Below are 17000 nucleotides of genomic sequence, written 5' to 3'. Positions count from 1 at the left end.
TGTTGAAAAAGAGAAATAAAAAAAAGAAAACAAAAATAAGAGAAAATAGGAAAAGGAGGGCCAGTGATCGTACTTCCCTCTACAACTGTATTAAACTCTTTCTATTTTATTATCCCGAGATTGAAAACGATCATTTGAAATTCCCTCAAACATTTCGTACGATTCATCATCATCATCATCATCATCATCATCATCATCATCATCATCATCATCATCATCATCATCATCATCATTATCATTATTATTATTATCTTCGTCATCCTGGATCGTGTCTTTTTTTCTTCCGTCCTTTCGATCGGTCCACTGAGCACGGAAGAGAAACGATACGCGTTCGTATCGTGCGTTCGTTCGTTCGCCTCATCCTTCGCTATTTCTTCTCTCTTCTTCTTTCATTCTCGTCCACCTTCTCTTCCTCCTTCTTATCTTCTTTCTCCTTCTTCTTCTTCTCGTGTCCTATGTGCGCTCGAGCGCATTAAAGGCGCAATTAAATTTATGGCTGTTCCAACATAGTGACGTTTCGTCTCTTTTCCTTTTCTTTTCCTTCTATTGTTTCTTTTATCATTTTTTTTTCTGTTAATCTTACCGAGTAAATGCGAGTACGTGCGCGCGGTATTTATAATTTACACTTATTTTGCACTCTTTCTCTCTCTCTTTCTTTCCCTCTTTCTCTTTTTTTTTTTTACACGATTCCTACCCCCACACACACATAAACACAAATATACATCATACACACACGAAACATTCATACTTACGGTCTCGTGCGCACGATTCTTTAAATCGGTAATTACAAATATCGGTGGTAAGAACAGCGGTATTAATTTAAATGGCAATTCCACGCATATATTTTAACACGCATTATCCAGCCACGTTCGCGAGCGCATACTTTTTCATCGACAAAATATTCGTTCGCAATGTTTTTTATACGTGTGTATATGTAGATACGCCTTCCTATTTTATAATCGGATAATCGATTTTTTTTTCACTTTAACTAATTATTTGCGCTGTTTCTTTTTTCTTCTTTTTATTTTTATTTATTTACTTTTTTTTATATTGTAATCACCTAATTACACGCACGTGTATGAACTTTTTTTTTGTATTCCATTTTTCTTTTTCACGAATGAAACAATCGATGTGAATGATTTAAAATTGTCTGTCTCTCTTTCTTCCCTTTTTTCTTATTTTTCTTTTTTTTCTTTTTATTCTTTTTTTAATTAATTTCCTAGATCGCGATCTACGCTGACGCGAAACTACGAGTGTCTTTGACAATTTGTTGATAAGACAAATATCCAAAACGTTTATGCGTACATCATCGTAATCTTTTGTCGAAAAGTCTCTAAAACTGACAAAGTGTCTTCTTTTTTCTCTCTACGATAATTACGAACGATAGTCGAGAAAACTTATGTTAATGTCGCGATAGAGTTCGAACAAACGTTCTTGGATCACCTTTGATCGGGTTACGATCGTGAGGACTCACGTATAGGAACCGAAAACGGGAAAAGAGGCTAGGGTTCCCGCGAAGGTTGGTTTTTCATTCGCTGTGTTGTTTCGTCGTCTTCGCTTTCTGAGCCGTTCTGTTGGTCGCATCAACCTATTTTTATCCATCGATCGATTGAATATTCTAACGCCGCTAACCAGCTGTAAGAAACGGAAGACAAGAGGAAATGAAATATGAATATGAAATATGAACAATGAGAGAATAGATATACTTGTGTGTGTGTATGTGTGCATAAAGCATATACAATGTAGGAGAAAAGAATATAAATAAATTATGCTACCGTTTCTTATCCATCTCGGACTCCGTGGCGAAGGTGTAACTCCTTTGCGTGGGATCCGGTGGTTGCAGCTCAAAGGCGTGCTTCCTGCCGCCGGAATTGGGTGCGCTACCGTAAACTCTGAAACCGTGGAGACAAGCAACACCAAAGGCTTTCTCGGCATTGGCGTCATCGTAGAAATACAAAGCGGCATCCTTCAGTACACAATATCGTTTGGACCAGCCGGTAGGCGAGGAAGTCTTCTTTGCATGTTCCTGTTGTTTATTTAGATATCCAAAGCAATCTGGTTTTTGTATCGTGCAAGCTGGTAATTCGCGCATCCTCAACGAAGCGTTCAACCAAGTGTCGACCTATACGCGATATAACAATGAGTCATGTTTCTTATTTTACCAAGAAATCATTCTTTTCAGAAACTATAATAAAAAACGAATGTTCACATGTTTAAGAGATCACCTGATTGTTTCGTTCGATGGCTTCTCTAATAACCGTAGTCCACCTGCTCGCCGCTTCTTCCGTATCGGCAGCGAGCCGTAACGTTGGGGCTGCTTGTTTCTTTATAGCAAAACTGTGTAGTCTCAATTCGGGAGTCGTTTCCACTTCGTATTTTAAGAGCATTATCGCTCCTACCGGTTGTGAATCCTAGCCAGGTGCAAGCAAGCAAGGTAATTAGTTGATTAACGATTTGTCGAGATAGTTAATTATCGTGATCATCGGTGAACTTTACATTTCTCGAACGTCTTGTTCACCAGCGATCTAAACGAAATTTCAAGTATCAAATATTTCCACTAACCGAGTCAGTCTTATAATAATAGAGACAATTGTCACGACGTAGAGCGAACCATCTGCGAACCCATTTGTCCGTGTTAGAACAAGTCGCCGATTTTCTCCATAAGTAACCTGTACAAATTGGTTCTTCCTGTGTATCCTTAGCCCCGGACCTGGTCACTCGCGGTGCTAGAACGTTGCACGTCCTCGCGACTTCCAGCTCGAGGACATCTGTACCTGAATGAGCCAACCTGACGACTTCCGAATGGGTCGCGTCCATAACGCTTCTACCGTTCACCGACATTATAATGTCGCCAACCTCCAAACCGGAACTCTCAGCAGGTGTGTCTGGTTCGATCGCGGAGACTACCACCGGTTTTGATCCATGAATCCGAAAGCCAAATTCACCGTCAGCCTCACGCTTCACAATCACCCTTTTGTCGCTTTCTGCAAATCGAAGTTGACACTCGAAGTTGATATTTCTTAGATGAAAGAAAAAAAGAAAAAGAAAAAAGAAAAAATAACAAACAGAGAGTATCAAAGTCTATTGATCGAAGTATTATCATCTAGTTATCTTTTGATCTTTTTTCTTTTTTGATTTTTTTCACATAATAATCTCCTTCGTATCGTGATATCCAACGGTTTGCGAGCTACGCTGTATAATCAGTTGCCATTATAGAAAGTAAAGCGCCGCACGTGCGTCACGCCGACCCACTTTCCGCCGCCTTTTAGAGCGTTTCTATTTATTCACGGCAATCCGAGCGTATAAAGCCATGAATAAAGATCAGAAAAGAAAGACAAGGTGGAAAGACATGGGAGGCAGAAAGGAGACATCGACTAGCCGTTAATCTGCTGGTAAAATATGAACAGATTCGCTTTGGATTGTCTCCCATTCTCTCTCTCTCTTTCTCGCTCTCTCTCTCTTGCTCTCTCTCTCTCTTTCTCTCTTTCTCTCTTTCTCTCTTTCTCTCTCTTTTTCTCTTTTTCTCTTTTTCTCTTTTTCATTCTCAAACATGCAAAGAGTCTAGCAAGTATTTCGAATTTTCTTCGATCCAATAGGATTAATGATCCAAGAATAATCAAAGCAACGATACGTTTGCAGCTTCGAAGTTATCTAGATGACGAAACCTATTCCCGTGTAGAGATCCTCTGTCGGATATTTTTAGAGGGTTGTAGATACGTGTACAACTTCCTTGGACATCGCATGGGTATTCCATACCATCGGATTTCTATAGATAGACATTCCGTCGATTACGCGCATAAACTTTAAACCGATACTTAACAAAAGTAGTATCTCGTCACAATTGCAATATATTTCTGATTGAATTGACTGATCTTTCGGCAGAAGAGATGTTTAGTAGATGAACGTACACCATAGATACGTTAATGTTTCTTGGATATTTCTGGATATCCGTAGAGGAGTATGCGAGAGAAGTGTGTCAAAATACATGTGTTCCTTGTTTTGCAATGTTCCACAAATCTCATCGCCCGTGACATGATTAATGAAATTTAATGTAAAAAAAAACGAAAGAAAAATGAAGTAGAGGAGAAACGAAGTAAGCAAGTTTGGAAAATTATTTTGTCGAGGAATCAAGGATTCGAGTAGATCTTGTGCCTCTTGACCTTGAGGAAAACATATCGATTTGGCGCCTCTCGCCAACGTTCAATGCGCTTTGATCTTGATAGAGCGAGGACAACGCGAGGAGATGGTACACGGTGAGGGGTATATTGTCCGAATAGTCGCGAAAAGTCGTGTTCTTGGCCACGTGCTGACAAATCTTGGCGAGTTTCCGATTTTCATCGATGTACTCATTAATTTCTATCTCGGCGATAACGACGATGTCGCTCGAATGGTCGACCTTGTCGAGTTGGAAAAGACGTTCGGTTCGCGAGTCGCTTGCATCGTTATTAGCGAGAGCCTAATTAAGCATTGAAAAGAAGATTATTTACCAGGTGTCGTTGCACCGAGTCTCGTGAGAGCCTGTCCCTCTCTGCACCACACCCTAAGCATACACTTGAGAAGGTCCTCCAAAGCTCTCTTCAGCGATACATTCTCCTCCAATTCCTCCATATACTCTGAACTGTGCGCCGAGTCGCACACCATCCTTCTTATTTTTCTCTCTTTTTCTTTCTCTTTCTGTCTCTCTCTCTTTTTCTTTCGAATCAATGTTTTTCTTCCTAATATCTACCAAATGGTCGATCCACCCGATGGATGCCGTCAAGTTTGAAGATTCACTACTACTATAGGTGGATACCCGCGAAAGAAATAACGAAAAGGGAAGGTTCGAGCTTTCCCGAAGCCCTGATGCTTTCAGCTTGCGAACCCGTGGAATGCGACTCGGCGCCCTGACCCACTGACTGCCGGCCAAAAGCTTCTTCTTCGAATGTTCGGCCCATCGCCACCACCGCCATCACCAACACCACCACCACTACCACCACCACCACCATTTCCCTTCTCCTCTTTATCTATCTCTCTCTATCTCTCCTTCTTTCCATGCTTTTCTTCTTTACCTTCTCTTCTTCGCGATAGCGTCTTTAGTGGCCGACCGGAGAAGCCGTCCAATTCGGACGGCGGAGCCGGCTAAGGTATATTTAGACGACGCAGTATTACGCGGTGCTTATTTAAAGAAACCCTAAAAACATCTTTCTCTCTCTCTCTCTCTCCCTCTCTCTCACTTGCTCTCGAATGATCTATCATCTATCTTCTATTTCTATTTGTCTTTTTTCTCTTTTTCTTTCTTTACTTCCCTTTTTTCCTGTTTCTTATTTACACACACACACAAGCACACGACTCTTACGTCGACTTCCCAAAGATTTTTTGGGAACATTCTTTGGCGATGCCGTATACACGTAGTAATAAAAAACTCGAACACCAAGATCACGTCCTCGCGTGCTCTAAATTTTTTTCTTTCTTGGAGAGAAATAGCAGATCGTCCCCGAATATTTTTTTTTCGTACGAAATAACATGAGTTGTTAAAAACTCAAGATATGTTCCAATAAAAAATAATTTTTTATCATTATAATTATAATACATTTTTATATTCTTTATTAATAGTCTACAACAACGTTACCCTTTTTTTTACGATCAATTATCTTTGAATATATAACGCTCCATATGCGCGATAGGACTTTGAGAAAAACGGTCATAGCGTATCGATTTAAAAATACGCTAACCTTCGATACAGCGTTCAAGGTCTATCTTGCTATGGTTAACCCTCTCTTTCTCTCTCCTTCTCTTTTTTTCTCTTCGTGCTTGATATTTTGAGATACGATGGAACTATACAGATTATTGATCGAATATTCTTCCTCTTTTATGAAAATACTTAAATAAAAAAAGAAGGTAGATCTGAAGGAAAATGTGTAAAATAAAATCCTGCTATCTCACCAAAGTTCTTCGTTTGTATCCTTCTGTACATCTCGCCGCTACTCTTTCGATGCACCATTCGATGTGTAGCAGCTTGATACTTCTTTCGAAAATTTCTCTCGCTTTCCGTCGATTCTTGGGAGCCTCTTCGTTCTTTAAGTACACTTTCTAAAATGTCGTCCTCACCATCACGGCTATCTGGACGACGCCATACATGACTCTCCTCGATGTCGCCGATATAAATCCATTCTCCTTCGGTGTATGGTTCAACATAATCATCTTCGTCTTCTCTGCCTATCAACAATAATAAATATAAGAGAAAGAGAGAGAGAGAGAGAGAGAGAGAGAGAGAGAGAGAGAGAGTGAGAGAGAGAAAGAGAGGGGAAGAGAGAGAGAGAGAGTAAAAACATCTCATTTTATTTTAATTCAATTTTTCTCAAGTCTTTTTCAATTTAAAACAAAATTTAAAACATATTGGAACCTGTGAGTATCTCCATGCTAGCGTCGGTGCTTCTAACTTGTAGTCTCTTTCTACCAGCAGCAGTTTCATCGATCGATCCTCTACTTCCTGATCTCGGTCCAGCTCGTTCTTCCGACTTTGCCCGAATGTCCGATCGACCAGCACTACTACGGCGATGTCTTCTATCGCTACGATCTTCCAAACGATATCTCTTGTCAAACTTCTTATAAAGTCTCTGACTAGAGCCATGTTTCGAACTAGTTGACCTATGCCCTTCCGGCGAGTCAGCAAAATCCGCTGGTGGTTTGACTATCTCCTCGGAAACCTCGAAGTAAATCTACGATTAAATATCGTCATTAAAGTGTTCGTTCGAACGTAGTTAACCTACCTTCCTCCCACAATGATGACAATGAGGTTCATCTAATGTAGCAACCGCTATATATGGCTGATCGGTACCCTCGCTATAAAATACACTGTCGCTTCCAGGACTAACCGATCTAAGAGATTCGGCTGAGAGAGCCTTTAATCTTGCTTCTGGACTTTGACGATCTATGATAACAGCACGATACTCGTGTCCAGGACTACGTTGATAACGTCCAAGACTCAAACGATTCGAACAAACATCGTCTGCGATACGAGATCTTCTTCGTGGCAAACTACCAGTTATAGCAGCATTCTTATCCTATGAAATATCATAATATATTATTCTGATCGTTGTAGCATTAATCAAGTTTTCAAGAAAGTACCTCGTTGCTTCGTCTTCTGGCAGGAACATAGCCTCCATTTTTTCTTCTTGGACTATCCCTTGTTCTTCGATGCCTACTACTATCACCAGTGTCTCTATACATATGATAATGATGATGATGATGCATACGATAATAATGACTACAGCTAGAATCATCGGATGTAGCTGCGTGTGTACCATCTTCACTTTGTTCTATTCTCCATTCCTCTTTCTGAGGACTTCGACTACCTGGCTGTAGCTGTTGTTGTTGTTGCTTCTGTTGTTGTTGTTGAATTTGCTGCAATTGACCATTATCTCGTTTCCTATTGTTACGATGAGGACTTCTCGAAGATGTTTGTTTCGATCGCGATCTCGAAGGAACGCTTACGTTTTCTAAATATAAGGATTCGGTTATATGTTCCGATTCGGTGCTAGCCATTCCATTAGCTAGATCTAAAGTGAACAATTTCCGTTTTCTTCGACGTTCTTCTTCGCTCCAACCATGCTGATCTGGTGGGGATTCAGCGTATCCTCCGGAAGACGAACGATGTCCTTCCTAATGTGAAATAAAACTGATTGAGTGAGGAAACCAGAAATTTAGTGTTATCTGATGCTCACATCTTTGTCTAACTCTGCTTCGGAAACGTGACCACTTTCTGGTGCTGTCTGATCAAGTTCTTGCATCGTCGCCATTGCGTCCTTCAAATCATAGCTTCCTGAACTACTACTGCTCGTTGATCTGGCTGGAGAAAGTAATTCTTCCAAACTGAAATGATCTTCTGTCTCTTCCTCGATAGGTCGTGGACTGCAAGGTTCTTCGACCACGGCCTAACAAAATACATAAGTATAATCTTGTATGATTATAAGATAGAGTTTCAAAGAAGTACCTCGCTTCTTGCTAGACTATATATAGAGCTAGCACTTTCGAAAGAGCTACCCTCCGCGGCGGTGGCTGTGGTTGATGCTGGTGCTGATGCCGAAGCCGCGGCACTGGACGTTTGCGGTGGCCTCGACCAGGAACTCGTAGTCGCGGAGGTACCAGTCGTGGTCCCAGTTTCGGTCGAGGTATTGGCAGTGAAGTAATCCTCGGTCGTCGAGGTCTCAGAAAGGTCAGTGTTCGTACGACCACCAGAGTCTGTTCTAGCAAGACTCAAACAAAACTCACTTGACGATTGTGACTGTGGTTGAGACAATGGTGGAGCCGGACTAGAACGTCGGAAACCAGTTCTAGCTCTGCCGTTATTTATTGTAACAGAAGTATCAGCGCTGAAATTGTGAAAGAAAAAATTTTCATGTACATATGATAAGACCTTGATAAAAAGAATGAGGCTGCAGCATGTCCAAGATTGAACACATTGAACCGTATACGATCCGTGGCAGCCTATTTACGTCTCTCTACGTAAATAGTTAGCCTTTGTCGATAAGCGTTTCAACCTTGGCGTGAGAGGTTGTACAGGCGTTGCAGGCTCGAGGCGTATTCTTGGACTGGGCGTATGCATCTCTTTCACGTCTTCGGCGTCCAATGCTTCAGTGTCCATAGAAGAGTCTTGCTGATGTTGCAAAAGTAGGAGGAGTCTCCTTTTTGGAGTTAACAAAGCAAGAGAGTCGGCTTGAAGTACTGTCGCTTGGGACTCGTTCCAAATTCCATCGCTGTGGTCCCTTGTTATGTCGTTCGCCAAGGAATCACTTGAGGCGAACGGAGAAGTCCCAATAATGCCAGTCACCGGCGATGTTCTGGATATAATACCAGGAATAAAAATCTTTCCGGTATGTGACAATCGGTGGCTCAACGGTAACTCGTCTTTTGGACTTTGAGGTATTCGTCGAGGTGCTATTGTATCGTTCAGATTAGATAATATACTTGTTAATTAAGAAAAAATTGTTATATTTCTATAAAATAAAATATTTTTATGTTATTATACCTGATGACGTTGGTGAGGTAGGCGACGTTGGAAGCGATCTAGGTAACATAAAATCACCGGACAATGGACCCTGTACTCCATCCTCGAGAGATACGCTCCTCTTACGGAAAAGTCCGTGACGAATAAGATTTTCATGAAATTCCTAAGGCAATAATAAAGTTATCACGATATTTGAACACGTAAATTATTAAAAGAATTCTTTCACTAACTTCCTCATGATGATCGTCTTGAGGAGAAGGTGCTCGTAAAAGAGAAAGATCTTCTGGAGTAGATGAAAATTCAACAGATGTTCTAACCGTCCTACTCCATGGATCCTGATGATTTCTTCTACACGTATGCGGATAACTTGGTTCGCCAGCTTCACCGACTAATTCTCGTCTCTCTACTCGAATCTCACCATCGGAAAGAGTTTTTTGTAACGGTAGGAACCTTCGTGTGGGCGTTGACAGACGATTAAGAATGGCACGGGCATCCGGTGAGACCGGAGCTGGCTTAAAATCTATAAGAATTTCTTGGTCTTCGAGTTCGATGGATTTTTGTCGTTGATCTTGTGACTATAACAAAATATAAATCCAACGTGAAGCGTAGAATGTTCAGAAATATACATTTTGAATATACCCCTTATATGATATTTACAGGACACAAAGGACCGTCGATGTCTCCGTTAGGCAAAGATTCGTCCTCGGTGATGGCATAGCCAGGAAGTTGAGGAGGTGGAGTCTCGACAATGAACGGTGACCGTGGTGGTTCCTCGCTTTGCGTTCTATGAAGTGGCTCATGTTCTATTTCTTCTTTAGATCCTGAATTAGTTTGTACACCACCCAAAGGTGTCCCCAATTGTCCAGCCTCGGAATAGCTTTTCGTCAACTTTCTACCATTAAAGAGACCATTCGTCTGGGCTCCCTGTGAGACCATCTTTACTCGATGTATGGTTCTGGGACTGAGAGTTACAGGAGGTATTCTACTACGGAAACCTGCTGGGATTTCTGTCTGAGTTGCTTGCGTTTTCATGACACCACGTTTCGGAAACTTTTCTGGAAAGAAGATCGTTCGATCGAAATAAGGAAACTTTTGTTTGGGAAAAGAGAGAGAGAGAGAGAGAGAGAGAGAGAGAGAGAGAGAGACGAGAGTCACGTTCATCCGCTAAATCGATTATTACCGCTCTCTTCCAGCAAAAACTTTGTCCTCTCGTTAATTATCGTCACGCTAGAGTACACAGATCTGTTGCCATTTATTATACACTCCAATTAAACAGCTACGCAACGAAGATTCTAATGAAAATGTTTTTTTCAAAAAATCCAGAACATTATGTCAATTATTGAAACGTAAGATAATTACTTGCAGCTCGTTATGGAATAACTGCGTTAGAGAAAGCTGTTTCCAGTACTTTATCGTTGCTTTAATAAACTCAATATGGAATTCCCATCGCGTATGACGATATTGGCAATTTCATCATCTACAGGAAGTTGCCGTAGGATGGTAATCTATCAGAAGGTGTAAGCTTATGTGAATTTCAGTATATAGAGTAACTATTACTTCAAAGTAACATCTTTTGCATTCCGTTATTAAGGCTTTTCAATATGTTTCACTTCTCATGGATTCAATCTCTAGGTGTTATAATTATTATGTTAAAGTATCTATCGATTTTTTCAAATGTTAAAGTTACCGTAAAAAAAAGAAAAACTTACCGCGGATGAGTGGAGCGTAAGAGTGGACAAGGGGTAAATTCGAGGACAGAGTGGTGTTTTGCATCGTTGGCTTCGAGTCAATAAGGCGTTCCGGGTTGTGCGGCCTCGGTGGACTTCTACTCCTAGGAACGTCGAAAGATGTGAGCGTATGCGACCTGGCGAAACTCACGTGTTTCGTTTTAGGAGCTTGAGGACCTTGCGAAGAAGGTGGTGGTGGCGCAGGGGGTAATACTGGTCTTGGACCTTCCATCCTGGTGGATTCTTCGTCTTCAGGCAACCACATGTATCTTTCGAAATTTTATTAATATTTTTTTACATGCAAAAAGTAACTTTTTAATTAACATTATTTTTAATTACCAATATTTAATTTAATTTTTTTTTTTTAAATATTTACATTGTTTTTGTAGTTCCAAACTGTTCTCATTTACAAAACTTTTTCTCATAGTATACTATTCAATTAAAAACGAATCGATGATAAAAGTGTCAGGATAAAAACGATCGGTCGATCATCCGTGGCGTTTGACAACTGTAATGAAACGTGGAACGGCACAAAATAGTCATCGCATCGCGTGGCGTAGTAAAACGTAATTGCATTCGTAGCCAAATGCTTCGAGATAATGTAATCACGAGTGTCCGGCCTAATTACGTCATATATATCGAACGTAAATTCGTACTCGAGCATGCAGCGTAGACCCATCTCTGCCAGAGACGACAATTTTAATCCAAACGGTAAAAGGAATATTTAAATAGCTAATAACCTAGCGATTTAGGTACTTGTTGCAAATAGGTAGCTAACTGCTTTAAACGTGCTTTTATCATCTTTTACGTCCTCATTTCTCACAATGATTTTTTAGCATATTTTTATTTTAATGTTTGCTATATTTTATAAAACAATAACGAATTTTATAATCTCACTTTTTAGGATCGGAGACTGCGCAAAAAGATCTTGGTTTCCGTCGAAAGACCTCGATGTCATCTTCGAAGTGGTAACGAGAAAGGCCTCTGGAAAAGCTCGTATAGGGTTGCTGATACATGATCTGTAGAGAATGTCGAGGATAAGGGGCATCGCAGAGATTTTCGTCGCTTGGTACACTTCGAACGCAAGCTGAAAGAATAGAGCTTCTGGTCGAACTACATGGTGAAGGTCCTCTCGTTGATAAACAACCAAAAAATCCACCAGTCGATTTTTCAACAGCGTCTAATTGTCTGCTAGTTATGCAATATTGTTCCTTTATGTCTTCTCGCGAATAAAGTGGCGTAGCTCGTCGGTCCCAGTCACCATGAAAGGATCCACCACTATGAAGATCAACCTGCGTCGAAACGTCCACCTAAAATCATCGAATTTTCACCGATTCTCATGAACAACGATGTTCATCTCGAAGTTGATCTCGTTCGATGTTAAAAATTAGTTTTACCTATTTTTTTTGAAACCTATTATTGCTAAATGCTTGTTAAGAGTACATATGCCTTAACGATTTAAACTCCAATTAACGAAGGCCGTTCTGTCTCATTTACTAAAGTTTATAGAATCGTATGTCGCAGCCTGTTCCAATTGCCTTTGCTATCAGAACTTATAACAACCGGTAGTATACCGAACTTCTGCAATTTCCTGGGCTCTATTATCCTCGACATTGCTATTGTCTTGACTAAACATAGACGTTCGATGATCATCTTCCTCTCAAAGATAAACACCGTTTCAAATATCGTTCTGTTTGATCTAAAGCATCCTAAGTCAAAAGATATTTCGAGTTTGAGTTTAGGACGGTTCGATAAGAAAAGCATATCAAACCCCTCGAAGCATCTTCTTCAAGAAGGATCTACATATTCGAAGTCCGTTTTCTCATCGATCTACATATGTATGTACGAACGTATCCAGATGGCATTTTACATACCTACTACGAGACAACCTACTTCAATCTTTTCCTATGGATGGTTTGCGATCTAAATGTTACACCTTCGAGGCACATAAATTTACCCTCGAATATGCTTCCTTTCTTTATTTCTTTTTTCGTTGTTTCAAGAAAAGAGGATTTCAGAAAGGAAGGAGAAAAGTTTAACGGAAAAATGAAAAATCCGTTTAAGCCAAACTTTTTTTTATTTCAACTTTCTTAAGAAATAATAATCTTTTGAAACTTTTTCTATCTAACGTATAGTTTTTCTCTGTGAAGGAAATAAATGAAAAAGAGTAGATGTAGTAAATCGTAAAGGCGTCAGGGGTATACGAAACGCTTGTAGATCGATCGGATCAATGTGCATTCAGGAAGACACTCGTCATCTCTTGATACATAACGCACGAGGGACATAGTATATATCATGCCACACCTACTCGACGGACACTTTGTGGGTAACGTAACATCGTGTAATAGTCATTTTCACGGATTGCAATTGATTACCACGACAAATCGCTCTTCAGCGTTATCCGTACGGTCCGTCTTTTACAAGGTTATCGATAAAACATGAAAAGCATAACACAGTAGAAGCATTCCTTTATAATTCTTTGGATTAGCTATGATAATGTCTAAGATTTATAAATACTCATTGCTCCAAACATATCTACTGATTATCTCGCATTAAAGCAATTACTAAACTGCACATCCTTCGATAGTATCTTTGCGACACGATCCTTTGACATTCTTTCACAATAAAACACGATCATCTACAATCGAATGAACTCGACCTTTGCTAGCTTGTTTAGTACTTGAAATCGAATGACGATAAATCCTTCTTTCATTTTTTTTTCTTCCATATCTTTCCTACCATTTCATGTCGCGAAAATCAATGTAAAAATACGTTTGAAATCGTTAAGGCTCGAAAAAATAGAACGATCTTCTTCCAATAGAAGTGACCCATATTCGATCGTAGAAAACGAGCTTTCGAGTACGCCCTTGAGTTGGGCGCGAGCTCTTATTCGAAGACAGATGAACGGATATAAGAAGACGAGCTAGAGACAAGTTTGTGTGGTGAATACGTTCAATGCCGTCGATGGATGAAGAAAAAGAAAAAAAAATGAATACGAGACAGAGAGAGAGAGAGAGAGAGAGCTACTTGTGATTCGTTAGAAGTATCGATAAAAGGTGTGGATTTGTTCTTATAACTTTTAACCTACTTTCTTGACCTCCAAATTTGTTTATAAATCATAATCTGTAAAAGTCTTTCATAAAAAGATAACAATATATATATATATATATATATATATATATATATATATATATATATATATGTATGTACCAGAATGTTTTCCATCAACAGAAGGAAAACGAAAAGCCAAGTGATGTAATCTCTTTGTTGATAATCGTAGCGTTTTATCGTTAATGAATTTATCATAAAAGCTTGCTACGGTATAATCGACGACTAATGGAAGTTTATTCGAGGGCACAGAAGCATATATATATATATAAGTATATATATATTTATGAACGATGAAGTGGCGTGTATGCATTGGACCGTAAAATTTCACGATGAGTAGAAATCCTTGGCGGCGGTCTGACTGATCCGATACTTTACTACTGGCTAGTCAGTATTCAGTTTATAGTAAAGAGAAACAGAAAAAGATAGAAAAGAAGAGAGAAGACACGAATTCCGACAGGGTTGGCTAATAAAAGAGACGACGTTGAGTAGACCGGAGACAAAGTCAAAAGACGTATATTAGGATGCAAGAAGATAGAAAGAAAGAAAAAGAGAGAGAAAGAACGAGAAAGAGAGAGAGAGTTTGCTAACCTGAGGATGAAAGGCGTGCGTCGTTGCGCCGAGAGTGTTGGCCTCTGAGCGCAGAGCAGTGGGGGTGAGATTGGTGGTGGCTGCCTGCAGGTTCCTAGGATTCATGGCGATCTCCGGACTGGGATGAATCTTCCTGATGCCCTGGGGTCCTCCGGTGGGACCCATCGTCGGAGCCTTCACCATCCTTGGCCACACCCCCGGTACGGCGGCACCCTCTCGCAAGCTCACGCTCTCTCGCACGCTTTTCTACACGCTCACGCACACTGACCCGGCCTATCGATCTGCTCTTTTTTATTCCACTCTCTTTCTCTTTCTCTATCTTTATCTCGATTCTTGGTAAAGAGAGAAAGAGAAATGAGAGAGAGAAAGAGAGTGAGAGAGAGAAAGAGAGAGAGAGAAATAGAGAGAGAGAGAGAGAGAGAGAAAGAGAGAGAGAGAGAATGAAAGAAAGAAAGAAAGAGAAAGAAGTTGAGAAAAGGACAGCGTCTTTTCTGGACCAAAGATGAAAAAAGAGAGAGAGAGAGAAAGAGTACACGGTTCGGTCAGCAGCCAGCAGCGAAGCCGACGTCGTCGTCGTCATTCATCGTCATTGTCATTGTCGTCCTCGTCATCGTCGTCCTCGTTGCCGTCGTCCTCGTTGCCGTCGTCCTCGTCGTTGTCGTTGTCGTCGTCGTCGTCGCCGTCGTCGTCGTTCCTCGAGGATCCTCGCGTTTTTTTCGTGTCTTCTCCTCTCCGATCCTCCTTCCACGTTAGAAAGAAGAAAGGAAGGAAGGAAGGAAAGAAGAAAGAAAGAAAGGACGACGTCGTCGGCGTCACGACGCTGTCGCGGACACGACCGAGGCGAGGCGACGCGCCGCGCCGCGCCGCGCCCGACGAGAGATGCGAAGAGTCGACGCTCGACCGTGCGACTGAGATGGCTTGCGTCGAGGGTGGATATAAATTGATACGATAGAACGAGAGACTGAGAGAGGGTGAAACTCGTTCGGTCTCTCATTCTCTCTCTCTCTCTCTCTCTCTCTCTCTTGATATGGCTACAGAGTGGGGTTGGATCGCCAGGAAAATCAGAAGGGTGGGGGATGAGTTACGCGGGATTCACCTCTGAGTATATCTCCCCCTTTCAACCCTCTCTCCCTCTCTCTTCCCCTTTTTCCCCTCACTCTCCTTTATCTCTCATGTTCTCGCTCTCGTTCATCTCAGTGCTGAAGGCAGGCAAGCGTACTTCATTCTCTCTCTCTTTCTCTCTCTCTCTCTCTCTTTCTCTCTCTATGCAAACTTAAGAGTTACGAAGTTGCATTAAGAGAACGAGCAACTTCTAGGATATTTTGATAATTTGAAAGATGATCATCACGTTTCCACAATTTGATATCCTCAATGTTTTGATCTTTAACAGATCTGAAAAGAGACTATAAATATTTTAATTGTTAAGATCGAGAAATGATCGTCAATGATAAAGGGTAAAAGTATCTCGAATTTATTGAATGTGAAAGAGATGTTAGTTCTTTGAAATAATGCAAAAAAAAAATTACCGTGCATTAACGATGCTAAAGTTTATTATTGTTTGTTGCGCCACGTGTACGCAATTACTGTGAAGAGCTGGAAGGATGCTAGTCGTCAGTCTTGTTAGAGTCAGAGCGATGGCGCCGCGACGCTCCTTGGCGCCTCTGTCCCTCCACCCGTTTCACTTATCTTTTTTATCGACATAACTGTTAATCAAATAGAAAGAAATACATTGAGATGATTAGAGATCATAGAGATCCGATCAATCGATTTTAATGATTTCAAATCGAACGAAGATTAAATGATATCATTTTAAGAAGTGAAATAATGACCTCCTTTGTGTCAATTTCTGCTTTATCAACTCTTGAAAAACTAATGAATCTTATAATATTTTTTAGAATAAAATGCGAAATTATAATAATATGTTACATGATAAAAAAAGAGAAAGAAAGAGAACAAAATGAAATACATCAATTAGAAATTAACAAAAGCTTTTTAAAGGCAATATGACCTTGTGTTAATTATACTTATAACTTTCCTATCGATGTATAATATATAAATAGTTTCTTCGATAAGGGTGCGAGAGACGAAAGCGTATTTTATCATTCAACTGAAAAATGTATATTCTGTGGACTATGAATTTATAATATAACGCATATCGTAAAATAATTTTGGTGAATAGATTGAATAATTCTTTCAATTCTTAGAAAATGTTCTTTGCAATTTTTCTATGTGAAATTTTAAATCTTAATTTAATTAAATAATGCAAAAATTATATGAAAAATATTTTTAAAAATTAACGAAAATTTAATGTATGAGTAATTTTATTTTTAAATGCTTTCAAATGCAATTATAAAAGAATATTAATTCGTTTTACCAAAGGAGATAAAATTTTTGTAAAAGTAACGATGGTTGTATACAACAGGCGCACCCTATACGAATGCAACTGAGAATACTTAGAGAAACTACTTTACCGATATTTATTTCCACATAGGATAAAACATCCTTTCAAAGAAGCTTAATTAATTAATAATTACTTTATTATATTTATGATGATACGATTAACGTACCCATTATTTTTTACTTTATCT

At 39.9% G+C, this 17000-nt stretch overlaps 1 protein-coding gene across 5 annotated transcripts; it reads right to left on the bottom strand.

Annotated features, from left to right (window-relative positions):
* Positions 1 to 86: 86 nt before the first annotated feature.
* Positions 87 to 15363, bottom strand: LOC124427110. Of its 5 annotated transcripts, none has more exons than XM_046969611.1 (18): positions 14946 to 15362; positions 14413 to 14744; positions 11611 to 12023; positions 10696 to 10982; positions 9644 to 10041; positions 9217 to 9561; positions 9008 to 9149; positions 8520 to 8916; positions 7973 to 8351; positions 7704 to 7913; positions 7108 to 7641; positions 6750 to 7043; positions 6383 to 6698; positions 5923 to 6195; positions 2563 to 2984; positions 2226 to 2411; positions 1776 to 2122; positions 87 to 1635 (listed from the first exon to the last, which is right to left on the bottom strand). In XM_046969611.1, exons 2-18 carry the CDS (start codon positions 14593 to 14595, stop codon positions 1584 to 1586), a joined length of 5178 nt encoding a protein of 1725 aa, XP_046825567.1. In that variant the 5' UTR covers positions 14596 to 14744; positions 14946 to 15362; the 3' UTR covers positions 87 to 1583. The 5 variants fall into 5 exon arrangements, with proteins under 5 accessions (XP_046825567.1, XP_046825569.1, XP_046825570.1 ...); XM_046969613.1 differs by having other exon boundaries at positions 14413 to 14685; XM_046969614.1 differs by having other exon boundaries at positions 6383 to 6686; positions 14948 to 15361.
* Between the last annotated feature and the right edge of the window lie 1637 nt (positions 15364 to 17000).

This window comes from Vespa crabro, chromosome 9 (assembly GCF_910589235.1).
Source record: "Vespa crabro chromosome 9, iyVesCrab1.2, whole genome shotgun sequence".
NCBI lineage: Eukaryota > Metazoa > Arthropoda > Insecta > Hymenoptera > Vespidae > Vespa > Vespa crabro.
Note: the sequence above shows the minus strand (reverse complement) of the source record. Positions and strands in the feature narration are given on the sequence as shown.

Bases quoted from the DNA above. Each gene is read 5' to 3' on its own strand.
- LOC124427110 (XM_046969611.1), bottom strand. From the start codon at position 14,595: ATGGTGAAGGCTCCGACGATGGGTCCCACCGGAGGACCCCAGGGCATC. The intron at 10,042-10,695 runs GTAAGTTTTTCT...TCTTCTTTCCAG, and splicing joins TTACGCTCCACTCATCCGCG to AAAAGTTTCCGAAACGTGGT. The intron at 9,150-9,216 runs GTTAGTGAAAGA...TTATTGCCTTAG, and splicing joins AAGACGATCATCATGAGGAA to GAATTTCATGAAAATCTTAT.